Genomic DNA, 23,322 nt, shown 5'->3' with positions numbered 1-23,322 from the left:
CATTGAATTTTTTTGTTTCATCATTGAGATTATGGAAGATAATTTCAAAAATATTTTTAATATCCCCTTCTTCACTATACTTTCGTCTATCCATATCTTATAATTCCATATACATAAGTCAAGATATTTATACTACCGTAACCACCTAGTTTCTCAAATCATAGAAACCTCTGATTTATCTAGTATTCTATAAAACACATATATATTCTATCTCCTTTTTCCAATAACGTAGCATTTACGCATTATTCCACAAGTCCTTAATGGGTTAAGCTTCCACAGTTTGCTCTCTTGCAAAGCATACTTCATTTATCCTTACTCAGTTTTCCCCCTCGTCTTTCATCTTTTCTTCTTCCATGCACGCTTCGAGCTCTTTTTCTTCTTTTACACATCTTTTCTCATCAACTGGCCATCCCACCACAACCTTCCCATTCCTCTCCTCCGGTGTCCTTGTCCGTCCTACTTCCCCTTTCTCCCACCACCCAGGCACCACTCTCCCTACCATAACCCCAACCTATCCCCACCACTATCACTACATCTCCTTCCAGTGGACCACAAGCGATCCTCCTTCTCGTTCCCTTTCGTCCTCGAATCTCTCCCACCGCCGTACATTTTTTCGACCCCGAACGATGCCGAACGTGCGTACGCCTGCGTACCCGCCGTTACTACTTACTACTACGTTTTACTACTGATACTTCCGGGCTACTACGCGCAGCAGCGTAGCTTTACGCTGTTCCACCTTTACGCTACCTCCCTCCCTTTACCCGCTGCACCCTTCAACCATCCTTCCACATTTTCTATATTTTGTCGTGGTCAACCTATCTTCATACTGCACCATCGTTTTTCATCGTTTGATCTAATCGAGCAAAAAAGATCGATTTCTTGATTTTGGTTTTTGAAGGCTGATATGAGTACGTTTTTTAGGTTAGAAATTGGATGTTACTGAGATTTGTTTGGCGTTTAAGGTTTGGTTCGTAAAATTTTTAGGGTTTCTTCATTTTTAGGTTAGAGAGTCGACCGTTATTGCTGTCCTGTGTTACAAAACCGTACTTAATATTTGAGGTTAGATTTACGAAATATTGAAGATTGGTTCTTACATACAGGGAATAAAATATCAATTTAGAAATGATTTGTGATACCTGATGGAAAAATTATCATGATATCTTGGTTTAAAATTTCACTATATCTATCAACGATAGTTAGAAAATTTGCTTATATCAAATTTAGATTCAAGATTGATAATTTTGTATTGGACTGAGCCTCGCATTGATAACAGTAGCATTAGTCAGAGCAGATACTTACGTTCATATCAAGGAGTTTTCAAGTAATTTTTGGTATCGATGTTCTCGTTTCATTTTATTCTCCATTGGGGTTGATTTGAACGAGAGAGAGCCAATGGAGCGGTGCCAAATTGAAACAGAACCGCGGTAAATCGGCCGCCTTGAATCCAGCCCAGCGGGACACGTTTCGACGTTAGACTAACCCCCTGCCCTCCTTCCACGTTTTTCGACCCTTCATCGAATCTCTTTCTCTCTCTACCCCAGAGCTGCCCACTTCTCCACACTCCGTCAGCCACGAAATAGCCACTTGAAGCTTTGAAAGTAATTCATTTAACGCTTCACGCTGCGTTAAAACTGCGCTGCTCCTGTGAACGATTAGCGAAACCAAAATGATTTATAAATCTCCTCTTTCAGCTTTTTCTTTTTTGCTTTTCTCGATCATATTAAATTTATTAATACTTTGATTAAATTTGGTGAAGAATTTTTCACATTATTTTTGAATATTTGAATATGCTTTTACCAATGATATATGATACAATATTAAAGGATCTTCTTTCTAGACGAAACCTAACCTAACTTAAAGAAAGTGAGATGTTAGACTACTCCTAAGCATGATTTTGTAAGTAATGTTATAGTGACATTGTGTTGAAAGATTTTCTTTTACGGAACTTAATCTATCCCAAATCTGAAGTAAGTGAAACATCTATTAAACTATTGTTCCATGACACTATTTCCAAGAATTGTTCTTTAAGGTGAATCCCCTTGATAAATCTAACCGAAACTAAACCTAATTCAGACGCAAAGTAAATGAAGAGTCCGTTAAACTCTCACATCTACTTTTGTCAGTAATATATGGTACTAGTTTCAAATTTTCTTCTATAGCGAGTCCCCTTGCGAAACCTAATCTAACCTAACCTAATCCAAATGAAGAGAGGTTAGTGTAAGTTAGGTCGAAAAGCAGTATTAAGCTTAGTTGCTTCGTGATTTGTTACATAGAATGAAGAGACGATGAAAGATTGAAAAATCAGTCGCGATCAGCGAAGCGATCCAACAGGGTTCTCGATACCGGGACCGCGGTTAATCGCGTTAAAACGCTGAAACAACGATAAAACGAGGATCCACGAGGCGGAGGCGTGGACACACAGCTCAGGACACGTAAAATCCGGCCGTTCCTGTGGAAAGGTCGTCACGCCTGCGCCAACAATTTCGTTCGAAACTCAATGAAACGCCACGCTCTAATACCAGCCACGCCGAAGAAAAAGTGCCCAACCTCCCTTCTCCACCTCCCATTCAAATTAATTCCTCGTGAAATAATTTGCCTAATACACAGAGAATAAAAGACCTTGATGACCTGTATTTTCGTTCGGAAAGAAAAAAAGACGTTGGTTTTTATGACGGCTGGAAAATGAGAGGAAATTTTATTTTCCAAACACGGTGCTTGTTCGGTACAAACTGAAAAAAATTAATGGCTGCCTCTAAGACAATTCACCAGGTTGTTGAACGCGATCTTATGGAAGATATAGTGATTTCTGAGTGACACTTTTGGTACAATGATTTCTAAATGAATTTTGGTATTTATTGATTCTGTTTGACGAATTTAATGACACAAATTCCTAAATAAACTTCGGTGATTCTGGTCCCATAAATATAAGAGAAGATATAGTAATTTCTGAATGAACTATAAATAGAAGTTTTATTTTCATCGTTTTATTTTAGGAAACGACAACATTTTTGTTCTGGCTGCGTCACGGGTTGCCAGGAGCAAGGATAATGAGAAAATAATTGGTTCCCAGAGTTTGTATATGGAAGAGAATTGCTTTCCAGAGTGTTCGCTCGACCTCGATTTGTATCTGACCCAAAATCCAGTTCCGCGTGATTTCGAAAACGCTTTGTTGAAATATGTGAATATTCATATTTCGATACAAATAATTATCCTAAAATTCACTAGTATCTACTCGTAATCTATGGAAGAGGAATTTTGTAAAATTCCCTCATTAGCATTCTATTCTTAACTTCATAGTTTAATATTCACTGATTAAAAAAAGAGCAAAGTTCGAGGTTGTAATACCCTTTATTAATACGTTTGTACTCAGTGACGCACGCATATGCGTCACGCGTATGTTCCACTGTGCGTCTAACGACGTATAGTGTCTTCTACTGTGTGTTTCAAGGCACACGTCCATGTCTCACGAGTATATTCCACTGTGCGTCTGACGACGTATAGTGTCTTCTACTGTCTGTTTCAAGGCACACGCCTATGCCTTACTAGTATACTCCACTGTGCGTCTGACGACGTATAGTGTCTTCTACTGTGTGTTTCAAGGCACACGCTTATGCTTTACGAGTATATCCAACTGTGTGTCTGATAACAAACGAGTATTTTCCACTATGGTTCTAAAGATGTACGAGTATATTCCACCGTGCATCTGTGTACCCATACGTAAGCGTTATGAGCATATTCTCTTGTATATCTAACGATAAACGAGTATTTTCTACTGTATACTGTGATAACAAATGGTTATATTTTACTATGCATCAGCAGTCGTGCTTTCAAAAGAATTTGCTACTAGAAGAAAAATCTTCCAAATACAGAGCTTTGCTTCTGCACACATCATCAATAGCATAAATAAATCTATTCTCGCATTCATACGCGAATTTCCCAAACCTAACCTCCAAATTCCACTCCAAAATAATTCCACAGAAAACAAAATAGATCTGTCACAAGAAGCAAGAACCTAGGACCTTAGACGATTAACCTGGACCTTACCAATGAATGCAGAATTCGTGAAAGGGACACGGTTGCAATCAGAGAAGCGAAACATTAACGTGAGGTCCCCTAGCGCCATTACAGGCATTCTTCCTGCAGCTTGGAAGCGCAGCCACCATTAACACCACCGTTACCACCATCAGCACCTCCGTCACGGGTAACATTACTACGTGCAGACGGGTACGAGCAATGGCACCTCCTCGCCAGAGGCGAGAGACGACGAGATTTTATAGTGGAGGGGGTTGTCGAACCCTGTAGGAGTTGCTCGATGGAGAAAGAACGGAGGAGAAGCCAGATAGAGGGACAAGGAGCCACGTGAGAGATAAATACGTGGAGAAACAGGATGAAGACAGTGAGAATTAGGGTTGGTTAGGTGGAGAAATCGGAGATTAGAGCTGGCTGGACGAAGGAAATGGAAAATTATGAGCGGAACCAAGATAGAAAGAGCCGAGATTCTGCACATGATAAGATGATGAAAAGAAGTTGCAGCAAAGGGTATGAATGAACATATGGCAATATGTTTTTTATAAATGATCTTTTATTCTCAACTTTTACAGAAATTAAATGAAGGAAGGACCTGACTTACAAATTTATCAACCAAATTTTTAAAAGCTATAAAGATACCAGGATTACCTTAATTGTGTTCCATTTTACAGATTACCATAGCAAAGATTACTATACCAAAACCAGTATATCGTTATAACAAAATTTTTCGGCTTTAGACTAAGATCCTAAAATAAGGATCTGCCTAACTTGTGACATTATAAATTCCCCTAATTAAACAAGCAGATTACAAATAACACCAGAGACAAAGGACCCACGACAACATTCAAATAATAACGTTTGTGTGTCGTTAAGTTGGCAGACAGAGGAACTAGGATTGGACCATTTCTCTGTAAAGTCAAACAGCGCTGCAACTAATCAGCAGTTGAAGGAATAAGCAACTTACAGCCAGAGAAGAGGCAGGATTTGCGGTGAGGAAAGTTGGAAAGAATAGCAATGCAGACAGAGAAAAGCGTTTATGGCTTACATAAAGGAAGAAGCACACAGGGGATCGGGAACTGTACAACCGTTCTGTGTGCGTGTCTGGTGGATAAAACGAATTGTTGGGAATGGTAGAAAGATGTCAAGAGACGCGGCGAGTTGGATGCAATTAGAGAAGAACGGGCTGCATCGCGAAATAAAAGCCGGATAAATGAATATCCTCGAAGCAGGGTAAAATGGGTCGAAGTAAAAATAATGGGAAGATCAATGACGAGGATCTGTTCTCTAAGGCGAGTATGAAAGATGGAAGAAGGAACATGGTTGTAAATCGTGAGAAATGAAGAGGAGGAGAAAGGACCAAGCACAAAGGAGTATTGATAGTTCTGGATGATGAAGAAGAGCTGATAGAGTCTAGGTTGGATCAGGCGAGCTGCAAGACGAAAGGAGATGCTGGTGAGAAACAGGTTCTCACATTAGCAAGAAATTTGTTCTGCACGAGATTCTCCAAGACTCCGTTCAATTTTGCATCACATAGTACAAGGAATCCTTTCGTAATATTGTGAAAAAGAATTAGTCTTTGGTCACATTAGATACGTGTTCTTAGTAGTCGAAGGTGATTAGAATCTCTCAACGATCCCAATATATGTTTCTTGATATCCCTCGATGACTGTTCGATAATTGTTCCCATTTTGCCCTGCAAGAAACATTATCAATCCTTAATATATTACACTAAATCTTAATCTTCCTTAATTCCTATTCGATCTCACAAACTCCTCAATGCACTCATCAATAGCCTTGTAATAAATGAAAAAGCAAACAAACCTAACAAAATCTCAAAGAAACCAAGTGGAACCTAACCTAAAAACCAGATACACCACATCGAAGAAACTCAACAATCAGCGACAACAAAAAAGTCGCGGTAAGAAGAAGCACATCCCGATTCAAAGAAAAACCTGCACAGAAGGAGAGAGAGAGAGAGAGAGAGCATAGCAGAAATCAAACGGCACAGAAAGGTGCACAGAGCTGGCAGAACGCGTAGACGTAGCCAGAGAAACCCGGCAGCCGGTGGAGCGAGACAGCTATAACGTATAGACAGAGATAAAACGAGTGGAACAAACGAGGGGCGGCAGCGTAACCGAGAATCACCGCGAGAGACAGAGTAAGTTAAGACAGGGGTGGGAGGTTTGGTCGAGGATGGTGGTGGGCTACGGTGACGTCACATCGGGTCGATACTCACCCACACTCCATTTCCCGGTGTCGTGGTGACCATGGGGGCGCAGGCGCGGCCTCGTACGCTCCTGAGCGCTCCTTCCCGCCATATTAGCCAGCATGGGGTAGGCGAGGATGTTCTCGAGGGGTGATACGGGCTGTTTCTTCTCCCGTAAGGTAATCCGCGTACCTGCGTCGCGTGTCCGGACCCCCTGATGTCGTGTGCGGTTTCCACCATCGAACGAGAGAAGCCTAATTTGGGTCTCCCTGTGTGGACTGGCCGGATAGTGTGCTAGGGTGGACCGGTAGCCCAGTTGTGTCGGAGGTCTGTAACGACCCCACTGTAGTAGACCTCACTGTGTTCGTGTAGCACGCATGGATAAACGTACTATCCCAAGAACGACGGACCTCGACACCTCGAGAAGGAGGAAAGAGGAACAGCAGAGGGCCTGGACACCGGTTGAGACCAGGGAGAGGGGTGCTGAGGGCTGCACGACCAAGGCTGAAGAGCTCCTAGCCGCTGCCGCCGGCCTTCCTGAGGACACGTCTAACAAAAGGGGCTGCAAATCGGCCGCGCAAGTGTGGATGTCTTTATTGTCCCTCTGTGATCGGATGTGCGGCTCCGCCGCGTGGCTAGTGCTCTTCACATGCCTCCACGGGGTGCGTTTCCGGATCGCGTGATCTGCTTTGAACGAAGGGAGAGAGAGAGAGAGAGAGAAGCTCTTACGATGTGGAACGTGTGCCGGCTACTCGCGTGCTGGATATAGACTAGATGTAGGATGCTTGTAAAGAGGATAGTAAATGTGATACGCATGAAGCGAGAATACGGGTGTAGTAGTGATGGTGTTAGGGATTTATAGGAGTATGGGTATGTAGAGCGACCAACGGTGAAATTGTGAGGTACAAGAAGAGATTAACTGGGTTCTGATCGGTGGATGACAGCATTCGTCGGAAGAGAAAATTTTAAAGCTTGTGATTAATATCTTTATTACCCTCTGAGATTCTCATCTGAATTCCTATATGGAATGCTATGTGGGATGCTGTATATAATACAATATACTTTTGGCCTAGAAGTAATATTGAGAAAATAATTTTCCTTCTTTAACAATGTCGTTCAAAGTTCTTGAATTGATGCTCTTAATATTGAATTTTCAATATTGAATGCTACCGTATTCAGAAATTTTTGGGTATTGTTCCTAAAAACCTCAGTAATTAACTAACAATCACTGTATAAATTTGTCTATGAATTTGTTAGAAGTTAGGAAGACACCATGACATATTGATCATATAATCACATCCTCAGCTAGATTACTCATTAATGGCAAAGTATCAGAATCTTTATGGAGATTTAAGTCCTATGAAAGAACAAGAGAGAAACGTTGCCATTTCTGGCTAATTCTAATTAAAGCAGCTTTTGTAACAAGCGGTTGATTCCCCAGCATTGTTTATTACTCTTAATGAGTTCTATCAAGGTACTTGTGCATACAGTTTCTTAGCATTGAACGGAACCTCTGCATACCCTGATCAGCTCAAGGTAGCTTATTGGTTTCAAGATGTGTACAATTGAGGCAATTCACTATACACTGTGAAGTATCTTCCAATGAAGAAACGATCAACTGGCGGAATATTTAAGCACCGGTTAAATGATTTTTATACTTAGCTCAATTTGATTTCCAAATTGGTCCAGTTTCCAAATAGAAAGTGCATTTGTGAATTGACCAAATCTATGGGGTTTTCTAATTATCAACTGGATATACAAGTAGGTTTTTATCCCTAGAAATGACTAGATGGGATAGAAACTCTAGAGACAATCTACATATTCATATATCAAAACTCTGTTTAATTCCTAAAATACCATAACCAAAGACTTAATTACTAGCTATAGTAGGAAAATATGAAGTTTACTGTAGAATCTCTACTTTTACCAATAATGTTGTAAAATATAGGGCGAAGGGGGCCCCTATAATCTGAATCAATTTACAATCTCATCACAAATTGCTATAGAATTTCCAAATTAGTCATGCAAAATTTAGCAACCAATTAAATCCGTGGTTCTGGAAACTGAATTAATAATAAGCCGTCTAATTTCGTCTGAACGAGGAGAAAAGAGAAAATTGAGGATGGTAGACCGATGTTTGCACGGGGTTGATTATTATCTCTCCCGGCCCTGGGTTGGCAGCAGTGAGTAGTAGTGAGTAGGCGCCTTTGCATCGGTGACCGACAAAGCGGTTTCTATTTTCGGCGGATCCTCTGAAGCGCGTGCATCTCTGATTGTCCGTAATTTCACAGGTAAAAGCCGGCTGGGAAAGAGAACGCTTGCAATTTTTACGAGCCTCTAATCAGCACACTGATTGAATCTCGCATGCAACCGCCGCGAAGAAAATTCCCCTCCCATTTAGCCCGATTTGCTGTAGCTTTTAAGCTGATAGGGAAATCCCCCTGATACCTTTCGTGCACCAAACATTTTCATTTTCCATTATTATGTTTATCTTTAAAAATTCAATTTGTTATTTTCGTCCCCCTGTAATTTTTCTCTTAGTACTTCGAAACTTCCTTTGATTTCTTTCCAAGATTATTCGTGATTTTATTGAGGATCAATTAGGGAGACACATGATCCTAGGTTTATGACATGAATTAGAAATTTCCTTTCTGTTTATCGCAACAAATTTCTTTATACTTTCCTATGTTTTTCATTTATGATACTTTGAATAGCTTTGCAGCGTCTTCATAATGAAGTCAGGAATCCTGTATGATGAAAAATCCTTACAATAGCGCTACTCTTACATTATGTTCCAAATCAATAGCGCGGTTACATGAAAAGTATTGCAAAGAAGTAATACTGATTATAATACCAAATTTTATTTTGCCAATTTATACAATTTTATGAATACCTATTAGCTTGCCCAAGCAATTAATAATACAAAATAGATTACAAAAGTGAAACTAATTGTACATTAATTTTGATGCAGGAGGGCCGGGGGGAAGTGACAGACATCAGCGCAAGTCCTGGGAGGCAAGCACCTGCCAACCAGTTGCGCCCCAAGGAACCACCCCCCATGGTGATTCAGGGAGATTTCAGAAAGGTACTGACTTCCATGACATTTTTGCTCTCCAGCAATCTATATACATGTACTAAAATCTTATCTTTTTTCTCCTGATTATCCTACCTTCTTGTCAATGAAAGAGATTAAAATCCTGGTTCCTTACAATGTCCCATAGGAAAAGCTAGATATCCTGCTGTTTTCCAGACCAAACATATCCTGATCCAAGGGGATGATTAGGTCTCCAAGGAAGCAATTGATAAACCCAATTACTTCAAAAATGAGAGTAGACAGAGGAAAGCAACAGGAAAAGAGAATCAGATTAGAGGAAACTATCAGGCCAATTTACCTTTTTCATGAAGCTGTTCAGCAATAACTCTAACAACAATATATGTAACAATCTATAGCCATTATAAAAAGGAACAGAGAGAATTTAAGAAATACTTAGGCTATAGATATGTTGAAATTACAATTTTATGAAAAATATATTAGTTGACGAATATTTTAAAAGAATAATTATTGGAATTGAGAAATATTTTTCTTGAGAAATATATTTTCTTATAATATTAATATCAAAAATTTTAGAAGTATAATATGAATTGGAGAATATTTTTTTAGAAATGCTTATTGGAACAGTTTCATGGAATATTTTTTATTGGAGTGCCTGTTCATGACATGCTGGTTGAAGTGGAAGGACCTGTCGTTGCAGGTGAGTGGAATCAGCACAGAGATCTTCAAACAGATCGAGACCGTCGAGAACGATCATGACGCCTCGACAGCAGCGGCCCTCGAAGCTGTCGAACGAAGGGGTGAGATGGTCGTCCGAGTCATCGAGCCACGACAGATGGGCAGACAGGCGTCCGAGGCGGCGAAGAAGTTCATTGCTATGCAGGTGTGACACCATACCAAATTCCCAATTGGATAAGAAAAATTAAACCTATTTCTTTATCTATGAAGACGAAATCTCAATTTCCTAACTAATAACATGACAATGAAAGAAGCTTCAAACTTGAAAAATATTCCTTAAAGGCTATAATAATATAAAAGATCTTTGTAAAAAAAGTTTAAACTTAAAAAATGATCTTCTAAGATGCCGGAAGAGAATTTTTATTCCATATATATCTTCTTATCGCCATTTCGTCATCTAAAAAAAGCACAATATCGACCTTCGTCCCACGTACCTCCTTCTGAACACAAAAAAATCCAATATTAAGACAGTAATTTATTAGCTCATAACTTAGTTGCCACTATATAATGAAGCAATAAATTTAACCAACAAATTTTCCCGTTTTTTCCCATAATGCTTTTGAAGTACTATTTATAAGAAATATTTTATTATTTCTATGATGTTCTAGGATCCAAAGCATCCCATCCACTTTGTCGAGATAATCAAAAGGCCAGGCCAGACGCTGGGGTTGTACATACGGGAAGGCAATGGCGTCGACAGAAACGACGGTGTCTTTATCTCGAGGATAGCCCTGGAGACCGCAGTCTACAACAGCGGCTGCCTGAAGGTTAGGAAGCATCTTTTTCCTTGAATCCTTAATTGCAGTTCTAATATAGCCAATTTGAGCTTACCACTTACTGCACTTATTCTTGTGGGAATGAAAATCATGAGACTCACTGATTTCTTCTCCAAAATATATATGAGGAGCTATTTGAAAAGAAGATTTACAAGACAATGAATAGAATAAATTCGTAAAAAGAAAAATTAATCTACTATTTGATAGCTTATATTTAACATAAATCTATGAGTCCTTTTCTTTCAGAATATTCCTCTTATTTTATCTTCTATGTATAAAGGAAAGATTCTTATTTTTTTAATCATAATTATTTCTAAATTTAGTAATATTTTATGTAAATAATTTATATAAAAATATGTTTTATTTAGGTTGGGGATGAAATCCTAGCAGTGAATCTGGTCGATGTGACGCACATGAGCCTGGACGATGTCGTGATCATTATGTCGATACCCAGGAGGCTCGTCCTGGCGACTAGGCATGGCCAGCACCAGCCAGTCTCACATAGTCGTCAGACCGAGCACAAAGCGCCTCCGGTTGTGGTGATCAAGAGGGAGCTAAATGAAGATGAGAGCGACCATGCAACGAGTAACCACGTCAGGTAATTATATCTCAAAAATATTTTATAGTATCAAATATACTTAGAATTCTACTGGTACTTACAAGTACATCTTCTGTGAAATTACATATACATATACACGTATGCTATACTAATTGTAAAAAATAAACAATTCTAGATAGGAATTAAATATGGCTACCCAGAGAAGGAGATCTTTTCTCAGTCCCAATATTAATCTCGTCATTTTCTTACAGTTTTTAAAGTAACAATAATATTTGTTTGATTTCCGAGATAATTACAAGCCTGTTATTTCTCAAATAATTAAATATAAAAAAAGTTTACGATGAAAGACTTATTTAGATATTTATCAAACTTTTGCTATTCACATCCTGGGAACTTTAATTATTACCCACATTGCTTGGACTGATCTATTGTAAGTTCCATTAGAATCTAATTAAAACTCCATTTGTTGATTGTAATCATAAGTTGATACAGTTTTTGTATTTTGATTGCAGGGATGGCAGTCGTAGGCGTGGCGACGGTCGTGAGATGCTACCTTCCCGGTCTAGATTAGGTCTGTCGGGTCTAGGCTCCAGTCAAGACCTAGGTTCCAGCAACGGTGACCTATACTACAACTCCAGACCGGAGGGACACTGGTCGTATCAACCACCACCACCTCCTGTTATCACACATCAGCCAAAACCCTCTACGACGCAACACTTCCAGCCTTATGAGCGTGGATATCCAAAAACTTTGGAGAGTTTAGCTGAAAAAGTAAGCCTGTGTAATGTTTTACTTGCTCTTCGGGACTTTGACGCAGGTCGAGGTTTTATTAAATGAAAAACATTCGATTACATAAAATTCAAGCAAGAATTAAGATTGAGAAAATAGGAGAAATTGATATTGATAAACTTTGCAAGGAAGATATAGGAAAGGGAGTTTAACCACCGTAAAAGTTACGATATTAGAGAAGAATGCAAGATCTTGATGTACAATTTGGCGTTTTGTTATTAAATCTCCACCTGCGTTTGAATATAGATCACATAGATGTTCTAGACGATGTGGATCGAGCACCCTTTCATATACCTGTCTGCACCAAGTTGACACTTGTTTGCCCTTCTCTGTCTTCAATTGCGATAGCGATTCGAATAAGAAAGTGGTGAATTCGTGGCAATGACTCGAGACACTCCTGATAGTGATCAGTAATGCTGTGCACCGTCTCGATTTCAAACCCTTCTAAATAAAACAAAATACCACGAGTTTCTTCTATTAAATTGCTTGAAAGATTGTCTGAAATTGACTTAGAGAGTAGACGGTTCGCAGCTCGCTCGTGTTTCGACCACGTGTTTCACATGACTAATCGGTTCTATGAATGAATGCTACGTTGATATTAACCAGGATTTCACAAAGGTAAAGAAACCACTAACTCTTTCTTGATATCTAGACTTGTGTATGCAGCAATTCCCTGCACCGTGCATCACCTGGACAATGGACAAGTATTTATACTCTGTATATCCATAATATTAGGAAGAAGAAGCAATGTAAAAGATTTAATAATAGAAAATTAAACAAAAACAATAAATACTTTTCAATGTCCAGGTGGAACAAAACAACCGTCGCTACTTATAACGTAATTCCACTTTTTGTTGCCTTGTAAGCTTTGCTCTGTATGTTCGTTCTTTCTTTTTCTTTCTTTCTGAGTATTGTCTCTTCTCGTGGCGATCCGTGGTCGTCATAGTCCATCATAGTGATATATGGATTTCTATGTAAAGTGTATTATAATCTATATAGAGAGATCTATCAATCATGATGGCAATATCTAATTATATTTTCCTTTAATCACAATCGACTTCCTAATCTATCCGTGTAGATAACGTAAATATCTTCTATTAAAAAATACAGATCGAATGTGATACGAATAGTCGATTGTGATATGAAAGGAAAATAAAAGAAAATTGTAAAAGAAGGAACATAAATTAATTAATTCGATTGAATTTAGGTACACTCCTTCTACACGGGGCCAGTTATGCCCTCAAATGGTGGTCGTCGAATGTCCACGGGCGCAGGGATGCAGTCGGTTGGCAGCAGATTGTCTAGTCAGACTCAGCCATCGCATTATGGTTATGGCCAACACTCTGGAAGTGGAAGAATTATGCCTAGAAGCGGTTCAGATCAACATTTACCTCGCGTTGATTACACAAGTATCACCACTCCAGCTCGACATACTCTTCTTAGATCCAGCTTGAAGTCAGGTCCGTCACTTTCCACTAAAATCATTTACGCAACTGTTTTCCTAACTTTAGACTCATATTTTGTGACGTTTCTTTAACAGGAACATCTGCGTTGAGATACAACACCAGATATGGCACTCAGGGAGACAGTACGTCGACTACTCAGAGACAAGGTCAATTTGGTACCCTAACCAGGAGGCACCGACCGTCGTTGGATTATGCTTCAGACACTGAAGCAACCTGTTCGAGTTCGCCCAAGTCGGCGTATTATTACTACAGGCACAATATGAACAATCCGCCTCAGAGTAGCGCTGTCTCGCATCTTGCCACCCTATCGAGATCACAGATTGGTCAGAGTTCCTCAGGTTAGTTATTTCTTCTGCATCTTAACAAAGTTAGTTCCTCATGTGTGATCGTGAACAGACTTTAAAATTGAAGTTATGCTTTCTCTAGGCTTGAGATCGAATTCGTTGCCTCGTAGTGGCAGAACGTTGCCCCAGCAACCAGGTCTCAGGTCTGGACTTAGCACAGTAGCATCTGGACTAATAGATCAGGAAGATAGTGACGGAGCACTATCAGCGCCCGAACTACCTTCCATTAGACGCGATAGAGGTTAGTTTAAAATTCAAGTAGCGAGTCGATTCTAGTATTTTGAACATAAAATTGAGAATTCTATTGATTGGAATGTCAGGAAGAATACCGTCATCACCCAGTGTGTTCACATCAGATGAGTACCGAGCATGGCTGAGTCGAACGCCGAGTACCAGTGCATTGTACGAGCAGATTAGAGCCACTACGACTAGACCACCACGTTACACTTACAGCGCAGAGAACATCCACGCAGCTGTAAATCAAGTAAATAACATACATTAAAAATTACATTCTTTTTTGATAAACTTTTTAGATCAGTTTCTAAATTTTGACTAATTTGTTTAAAATTTAGGGTGAATATGGAAGCTATGGGACGTACAGACCATTGTCCAGCACGCTGGATCGTTTGTCAACAAGATCAGCCTCTGCTCAGCAAGTGAATCTTGCCAACTTAAGAGCATCGACAGCGATCAGCTCGACGTGTCATCGTGGAACAGCGAACCCAAGACCGGCCTCGGTTGCATCCAGTGCTCGTACGTCCTTGACGAGTCAGAAACCGTCACTGAGCAGCTCCACCACCCAGAGGGCAACGTCGGTCAGAAGAATCAGGAACCTGCTAGACCTGGAGTCCACCCGAAGCATACCTACCCCCACACCTACCAGAACTCAGGATCAAAGACTGCTAGATATTAATCCTGCAGGTGAGTATTAAAGTCAATTTTGACAGTAAAAAGTTTAATTAAGGTCATAATGTCTTTTGTACAGAGTTCCTTAAGTATAAGATAGAAAAACCTCCGACTGTGGGAACTCCGAGCTCGACTAGCTCTCTTTTGAGCTCGCTCGGGGAAACCAGCAGCGGTGACCTGGCGGGTGGTGTTAGTGGACTACTTTGGGTCCATCTTCTGGCAGGTCGTGGCCTCCGTTCAACAACATCCTCCTCAGCGGCCACTACTCCTTCCACACCATCAGGTCAGCCTAATTTAGGTACGTTCGGGAGTCTGCACATCCCCTAGACTATTTTTCCACTGCACAATCACTATTCGCATTAACATAATATCTAGCAAAATTAAATTATTTCTGTTTTATTCTATTTTCTTTATTTAAAATTCAATTATTTTTAATTTAAATCTGTAGTGATTCCTACTACCTGACACTCTCGAATGTTAGAAAGTGTTCGATAGTACTATGTACTGTCTTTAATTCTCGAGCTATTCCTTTTACAGAAACCTTTAAGGATCAAAGCTTGAGGGTTAAAGTTACCATATATAAATTTGATAAATGGCGGAATATCTTTATTGTTTGGATAACATAACAGCTAGTTGCGGCTTGAGAGACCTTTACTGCGTGTTGGAGTGCGATAGGGTGCACAAAGCGAGGACAGTGATGCGAACTGGCGATTTAATGTTCGACTGGGACGAAACCTTCGAGCTGGATCTCGTTGGCAACCGGCAGTTAGACTTGCTGGTCTATTCCTGGGATCCACAGTACAGGCACAAGCTTTGTTACAAAGGATCTGTGCACCTGGCGACCCTTTTGAAAGAATCACCAGTTCACCAGCTAGCTGTCAAAGTCGAACCACGTGGCACAATTTATCTAAGACTGAGATATACGGATGCTCAGCAAACATTCCGAAGGAGAGGACTCCCAGTCATATCTCTGGCTACCAGAGTGGCGCCACTTTTCGGAGTTGACCTTGACACAGTGGTAAGTTCAAAATTTTGAAGTTACGATATATAAATTTGAAAAATGATGATGGTTTGGATTAGGTGAGTCGAGAGAGCAAGACTGGTGGAGTTCCTGGAGGTGTTTCTACCGCCCTAGCCATGGGTGTTCCAAATGTGCCCATAATTGTATGGCGTTGTGTCGAAGAAGTTGAAAGAAGAGGTCTTGACATCATTGGTGAGATATGTTTTTACCATTTACAAAGTTCAATTTCTATACTGTTGAGTTTGGACAGTTTGTCAATGAAAACTTGGGGGCTTAGGTCTATACAGGCTCTGTGGATCAGCTACGAAAAAAAGGATACTTAGGGAGGCTTTTGAAAGGAATGCTCGTTCAGTGAACCTGTCGCCTGACAATGTACCAGATATCAACGTGATTACTGGTAAACTTCCCTTAATAATTATTTCTAATATTAATAATAATAATAATGTAGGAGATACACTTTGATTGTAATGGTAATTTATAATTATCGTTTAGGTGTACTGAAGGATTACTTGCGAGAACTTCCAGAACCACTCTTCACGAGGTGCCTCTATCAGATGATGGTCGATGCATTGGCCGTCTGTCTACCGGATGATCCACAAGGCAACGCAAAACTCATGTTCAGTATACTTGACTGTTTACCAAAGGTGAACAGGGTAAGTATCTAATCTCAAACATCCCATTCATATACCTAGAGAAAATAATAATTAATTGTTCCTTCAACAGTGTACGTTAATCTACTTGCTGGACCATCTGGCAATGGTAGTATCACAGTGTAATAAGATGTCACCAGCAAGTTTAGCAGTCTGTTTCGGACCAGTTTTAATGCTACATTCTGAAGAGAACGGGCCGCCTTTGGATTTCCAACAACCAATAGCAGTTCTCAAGTATCTTCTTGAAATTTGGCCTGTTAAGTCAGGTAATGTCGTCATTCCTAACAATTGACTTTCGTAATCCCAATTCACTATTAATATATGACTCAAAGTAGCTTGTAATATTAGAATTAGACTGCAGATGTTTATATATTTATGAGAAATTTAAAATATGAAATCTCCAAACTATAACTGAAAAACTATAAAGCTACTACAAATATAAAAATAGAAATGTTCATTATAGCCATTTGCAGTCTATATAATATCTGCAACTTATTAGGCATTTTCAAAGCTTTATCGTTGAATTCACGTACGAAAATTAGAGTCGTAGTTTAAATTAACTGAACCGAAAAAATAAGAGCCGAATAATCAGTCGCTCATTTCACAGACAGTTCGGAAGATTTCTTCAGTCGCTTCGGCGCTTCCTCGAGTTACGCCAACAGTCGAGCACAACAGCAGTCAACAGCAACTGCAGCACCAGCAGCAGGCTCAGCAACAGGTGCAACAGCAACTGCAGGGAACATTGGGACGCACAGGGCTGCCCTGGCAGCCTCAACACTCACTTCATCAACAGCCCCCAACTACGGCAGCACCCGCAGCCCTCGCGCCCTCCACTCGTCCTCCACCACCGGTCAAGCCTCGCCAGGTCAGTGTTCTATTTAGAGCTCTCGGTTTATCTCAACAACGTTCATTGCAATCTTTTGCCTCTCTTACCGTCGCTTCCTCTGTCTGTGCACTTGCTCCACTGCTATTGATGTCTAAATATCTCAGAAAGCACCTTAAAAGTACAGAACCTCTTGGTCCACTTCTTAAGCAACAGTTTGAAATTTTTGTGTCGCATAAATTAATGCATTATTATAATAAACTGTAATAAATTGCGTTATCTGGAGAATTTTACAATTAACTTATTCTCCAGATAAATGATCAGCTATGGATCACTTATGGAAGTGATTCTTTAATATGACAGTTGAAAAAGGGAACAATCTTCTAAATTAAAGTTATAGATCTTATAAAAGTAAGCGATGAATCCACGAAGTGTTGTGAAACGCCAAGAGCCTAAGTAATGTTATGACAATTGGAATTTTTAAAATATTCAGGGGGTGAGAGAAACTTATACTTAATCCCAAGGTCAAATAAAATGAGAATTTTGTTTAAATGGGATTGATTGACAGTATCTTAAATTTTGTAATTACTTTCGTGTAAAAGATAAGAAATATGTCTTATCATCTACTTCACCTTATATTCTTCAAATGTGATTACTTTATATGAAGACTACTGTAAGTACTGTAATGTGTTTATTTTCGTTTAATTTGTAATTAACAGAGTAAAAGTACAGAGGATGGGCGGAAGAAGGTTAAAGAAATAATAAATCAGAGCTTTCCTGGTCCAAGATTCTTCGCCATTTCCTTATATACATATTAATTAAAAATATCATGACCACGTGAAGTGGAAGAAAGACCAGGAAAGTTGAACGAAACGCTTCAAGGAAAAAGAAAAGAAAAGAATTGAACAAGAGTCTCGTCTCGCTCTCTGCTTTTTTATCCGTGTCCCACATATGTGTATTATCTGAAGCGTGTTGTGAACAGCATGGTAGGCAAAGTAAAGACTCTGTTCTCTCCCTTTATTTTCGCTTCGCAGAAACAAGCCCTGTCGCGCTTTTATGATCACGAATCATGTATTCGCTACTCAATGAGACAAGTTCGTTCCATTCATTTATTCACATATTTTCATTCATATACGTTCTTTCATTCATTTACATCGTGTCGGTTTCAGGTTAACTCTCGAGGATCGTCGGCCATTGCAAATTGTTCGCCCTGAAGGCTATGTTATCTTAGCATGATCAAAACGAAGGTGTATAGACGAAAAAATATAAAGAAAAGAGGTTATAATGGGTGGCAAACAGTTTGCAAAACAATCACGTCGCGATGCGTCCGTGTAAATATGATACCACAATTACCAAAAACGCCTCCGTGCATGTCTCGATGTCACTTCTGTACATTTACTTGGGTGTTCTACTGGTCGAGCGGGTCGGTTATGATTTTTCCGTTTCTCTTTGCGCCAGTCTCTCGACGTCTTTCCATTATAGTGACGATTTACGTTGTCTTCTTTATCTTTTTTCGTTTGGGCACGTATTCTTCAGAGCAAACGCAAATTGCCGGCTCTACCAAACCGCTGACAGCACAGAGACGCCGCTTCTTGCACAGGTATTATCGTTATTATCGTTTTCATTCGCGTTTTTTACATCAGCCTTTAGTTATCGTTCTATCACATGCATGGCCAGATTATCAAAAAAAAAAATATATATATACATATATATTAAAGAACCAAGTAATCAGTCATCCATTAGCTTTCATAAGTTTCACAGAGTCGTTTCGAACAACAGCTATGACTACAGTGTGTATATCAAAGACTCTGATGTACATGAAAATATATAAATACCTTTAGTTGATTGCAAAGATCAGGAATATCCAATGTCTGAAAACTCATGGTAGATCAAAAGCTATTTAATATGAATATTTATAAAAGATAGAATTGTTCTCCCTTAAAAACTATTACATTCAAAATGTTTATACAGTTTATGAAGTGACTATTCTTGATCAAGATCTTAATGTGAAGAATACTTTGACAGTGCGTCTGTTTTTGATCAATGTAAAAATGTTCATTCATAAAGTGTCTAGTACTCTTTCAACATAGTATCATCTCTCACGATATATATTTATGCTTAATTAAGAGACAAAGTGGAGAAAGAGTATAGGAAAAATGATCCCTCTTGGGAATCATTTTAATTAAGCAACCACTCCATCTCTGAAAACTATTTAGCAAGTGATAGTTTGAGGGATCATTAGTGCTCCAAGCATGCATTAATTGCACCTTGAGTGTTGCTTCTTGAATCTGGTTTGACATTACATTGTAGATCATAAACTTGATTAAATTCAATACCTCCTTTCTAATTTAAAATGTTTCAAACTGGAATCAAGAACAATATATCCTTTCAATTCCCAAAAATTCTTATCCAATGGACATCCTTTCAATTGTGAAGTATACATCAGATACATAGAATATAGTAACCAAGATGAGGCATCTAGGTTTCGATACTTTCAATTTTTCTATACATATTACACACACAACTCAAATCATAGATGTCTCATTCTACATAGGTGAACACATTTATTTCCATACATCCCAGGACCATATCTCACTCATCAAAAACAAGTCACTAGAAGTCACCTCTATTATGAGAGTGATTTATGCTTCAACAATCCTTGAGCAGAACCTTCACAATAGAAATACAGAATTCATTTTGCACACAGCCACACCACAAGTTCTTTAACCCTTTGTGCAACAATTTGAACAAACATATGTTTATTCAATTCAAAATTCAAGCCTAAAAAATCAGACCTGAAACCTCAGAAAATCACCATATATAGAGTGCGAAGGGTTAATATTTATCAAACACAAGCACGCAAAAAGAGTCCAAGGATTGCGTAATTAATGGAAAACGACGCTGGTGATACGGCGTCTCTGTTCATATAGGTGATAGTCTCGTCTCCCGGTTCACCTAGCAGCGAGGAGTCGGAAGCCTCGCCGGAACCGATTAACAAAAGCCTCCTGGGCGGCCTGGGACTCGAAAAGAACAACGAAGGGGCCACAGCGAACTCGACTGGTCCTGGAACAGAACAGATTACGCCGACCAGCAGCGTCGACACCGAAGAGGGAAATACACCACATCCTGAAGAGGGTGAGAAGGGCGTCGAGGGTGATGCAGAGGCCAGCGATGACGATCGACATTAGCACGTACCCAATACGCATTAGAGTCTCGTGAAATATGAGGATTTAATCGGGGATGTGCGCCCTGGATAACTTCGACGTCTTCGTTTTACCGATAGTTTGGAGAATCTTGCGTTTCTTCTCTTTTTTTTTAAGAAGATGAGATTACTAAGGAACAGTGTTGGGCATGAAATAATGAATACATCGAAAGGTTAAAATTTGTTCAACTAGGAATTACCTGGATTATCTAGTTGTTAGTTGTTAATTGTTGAAATAGACTGTAAACAGGCTCAAAGTCTGCTTACAGTTTCTCTAAATTTATTTATTATTTGAAGAAAGTTTGGCTAGGTTTGAATCTTGCCCAATACTGATGCATGCGTATTAAGAGACTGACAATGAAACTTGTAATAGAAATATAATGGATTTTGAAGTCTGTTGGAACAGGATTGAAAGGGTTTTGTTGCTCACAAGTGTGTTTGTTTGAAATTGTTTAAAAAAAAAGAGAGAGAGGTTATATTCTTAAGATACAGCTTATCATTCAGAATTGTATGAAATGATAAACAAACATGTTAAGAGTTTCTGTTTCATTTTAATCAAAGATTCTCATGATGTGTTGACGAAAGCTGAAAAAAAGAAGATATACTTTCTACTTCTGATTTCTCAAAGATATTTAACGCGTTGACTGCTTTGATTTAGGAATCTAACTTGTATCTAACTTGAACAACACTTGTATCGTGAAACGATTTTTCAATCTTTGATAGGTACCAGCTACTTGTAGAGTAGCAAAGAAGCGAAAACCAAAGACTTGAGTCTTAATCGATGCTGTATTACCTAGTGAAATAATTTTTCCTTGAATGTTATTATTGTTGGCTGTGTTAGGAAAATGGTTCTCTTCGTTGCGTAACGTTGTGTTTTGAAATATTTATAGATGTTTTCTGCGGCAGTCAGCGCGTCAAATCGCACATATATATTATGTTTGAAGAACATATAATTTATACAATGAACGAGGCTGAATATTTGTCGCCAGACGCACAATATAAGCGATCATTGTTTCCGAGACGAAATGGCGCGCATAATGGGACCACTGCGAATATTCGTTAAAGAAAATATCTTCGCGAAAAAACGAGATTCAACGCTGAAATTGACGATCTGACGACTGACTGAAAGCCTTCTGCAAGTTTTATAATACGACTAAACAAAACCTAAACCAAAGAAAATGAACTAATCGAAAGTTGTACTAATATTTAGAAGAAGATTTTACTCTTTAGCTGCGATATATATTATGATTTCACAATGACCAAAGACTGTAACGGGTTCCTAGTTTGAAACTTCTTGCACAAAATTTGACTCCTAGATAATTTTGGTCTCGTTCAACCAATGAAATAAGTCGCCATATACAAGAGGAAATAATTCTCTCTTCCGCAGCTGAAGAGTCAATATTGCAAGGTTTTTGAACTTTTCTTCGAGCACAAATGCCAGAAAGATTATCAACCAGCTGAACTTTTTTTCTATTCTATCTTGAGATCAGTCAAAGCTTCTTTCAAAAACCCAACGGTTGATCAAGCAAAAATGGAGCCAGTAGACAAGAAACTAACAGAGGAAAGGAGGCAACGAGTGAATAGTTGTACGACAGTGAACGTCTCTAAACATTCCCTGCGTCCTAAATTATGCACAAATCTATTTTACCGACTGAGAAGATAATGTCCAATGCATTGGAACAGCAAAGAAAGGGATACGAATGGAATGCAAAAAGGGAATCTCGCGATTCACCGCGCACATCCTCAACTGAAGGAGAGACTCTACCATTTCTCCAGTCGATTTTTCAACAAAGTTCATGGTGTTTCCCGGCCGGTCGAGACTGAGATCTCACGCGAAAAAGTTCCGGAAGAGTTTCTTCACCGGCGAAGCTAGCTGCAGAAGAAGAAAGGCGACAAGAACTGATCACGCTGACTGGCGATGGAAGAAGAAAAGAGAGAGCGATATACAAGGAGGACAAGAGATGAAACAAAAATAAATAACCAAAGAAAAAACATACACACACAAAAGGAAAAGTTGAATAAGAGACATACACACACGTAGAGACATATAAGGAAATATGAAGATGATGAATCACACAGACACAACGGTCGATTTATATACAATATACTATATATATACATATTATATATACACACATAGGCTAGTCACGATATACATGTGCTTTTGATAAAAAAACTATTACTTAGAGGTTAGCTAGCCCTCGTATACAAAACACAAAGGAACTGCTGATGTACACGACAGCTGCGTCGCACATATACATGCATTATATGTAAAAGGAGAAAAGAAAATAATTGAAAAAAAACGAAGGATGAGAGACAAGATGCAAAGTATAGGTGCACGCAGACGATAAAGTTATACATAATATATATAATGTTCAGCGCGACAGGAGTCGAGGAACCGACTCCATGACTTCTTGTACATGTTGACAATAGCAAACCGACGAACGGAGAAGAAAGATAAAGGAGAGATTGGATCAGAATAAAAGCGGAGAGCCAGTGGTAGATGAATAGAAACTCACCGAGAAACGATAATAATTAAACGGTTAATTGTAAACTTCTAAACGATTAAAAAAACATAGCCAGTATTATAATTGTGTACGTGAAGAAGCAAGCATTTGAAGAGGACGAGCCGGGAGAGAGACCACCCTTCGGTCAGGGTATTCCCCGGGGTTCGTTTGTTCTACGATCTCGTCAACGGGGACACGAGTCGTTATTTGACTATTGTTACTGTCATTATGGTTAGTTAGTATAATATTGTTGC

General features: G+C 39.2%; 1 protein-coding gene across 11 annotated transcripts in view; it reads left to right on the top strand.

Moving 5' to 3' along the window:
* Positions 1–21,101, top strand: part of LOC117217009 (rho GTPase-activating protein 100F) — a 52,007-nt gene extending 30,906 nt beyond the window's left edge. Inside the window, exons 1-21 of one of the 11 annotated variants that reach the window (XM_033464274.1) lie at positions 6,372–6,897; positions 9,207–9,320; positions 9,988–10,170; positions 10,634–10,792; positions 11,170–11,399; positions 11,873–12,131; positions 12,756–12,767; positions 13,357–13,609; positions 13,690–13,953; positions 14,042–14,200; positions 14,280–14,443; positions 14,532–14,880; positions 14,945–15,163; positions 15,495–15,883; positions 15,946–16,078; positions 16,164–16,283; positions 16,379–16,539; positions 16,610–16,802; positions 17,148–17,401; positions 18,896–18,959; positions 20,290–20,426. In XM_033464274.1, the coding sequence (XP_033320165.1) occupies positions 6,613–6,897; positions 9,207–9,320; positions 9,988–10,170; positions 10,634–10,792; positions 11,170–11,399; positions 11,873–12,131; positions 12,756–12,767; positions 13,357–13,609; positions 13,690–13,953; positions 14,042–14,200; positions 14,280–14,443; positions 14,532–14,880; positions 14,945–15,163; positions 15,495–15,883; positions 15,946–16,078; positions 16,164–16,283; positions 16,379–16,539; positions 16,610–16,802; positions 17,148–17,401; positions 18,896–18,931 (3,936 nt within the window). In that variant the 5' untranslated portion in view covers positions 6,372–6,612 and the 3' untranslated portion in view covers positions 18,932–18,959; positions 20,290–20,426. The other 10 variants (XM_033464271.1, XM_033464268.1, XM_033464267.1 and 7 more) reach the window with 10 other exon arrangements.
* Positions 21,102–23,322: the final 2,221 nt, after the last annotated feature.

This window comes from Bombus bifarius, unplaced genomic scaffold (genome assembly GCF_011952205.1).
Source record: "Bombus bifarius isolate JDL3187 unplaced genomic scaffold, Bbif_JDL3187 scf7180000007974, whole genome shotgun sequence".
In the NCBI taxonomy this organism is placed as follows: Eukaryota; Metazoa; Arthropoda; class Insecta; order Hymenoptera; family Apidae; genus Bombus; species Bombus bifarius.
This window is presented reverse-complemented; position numbering and strand designations above follow the sequence as displayed.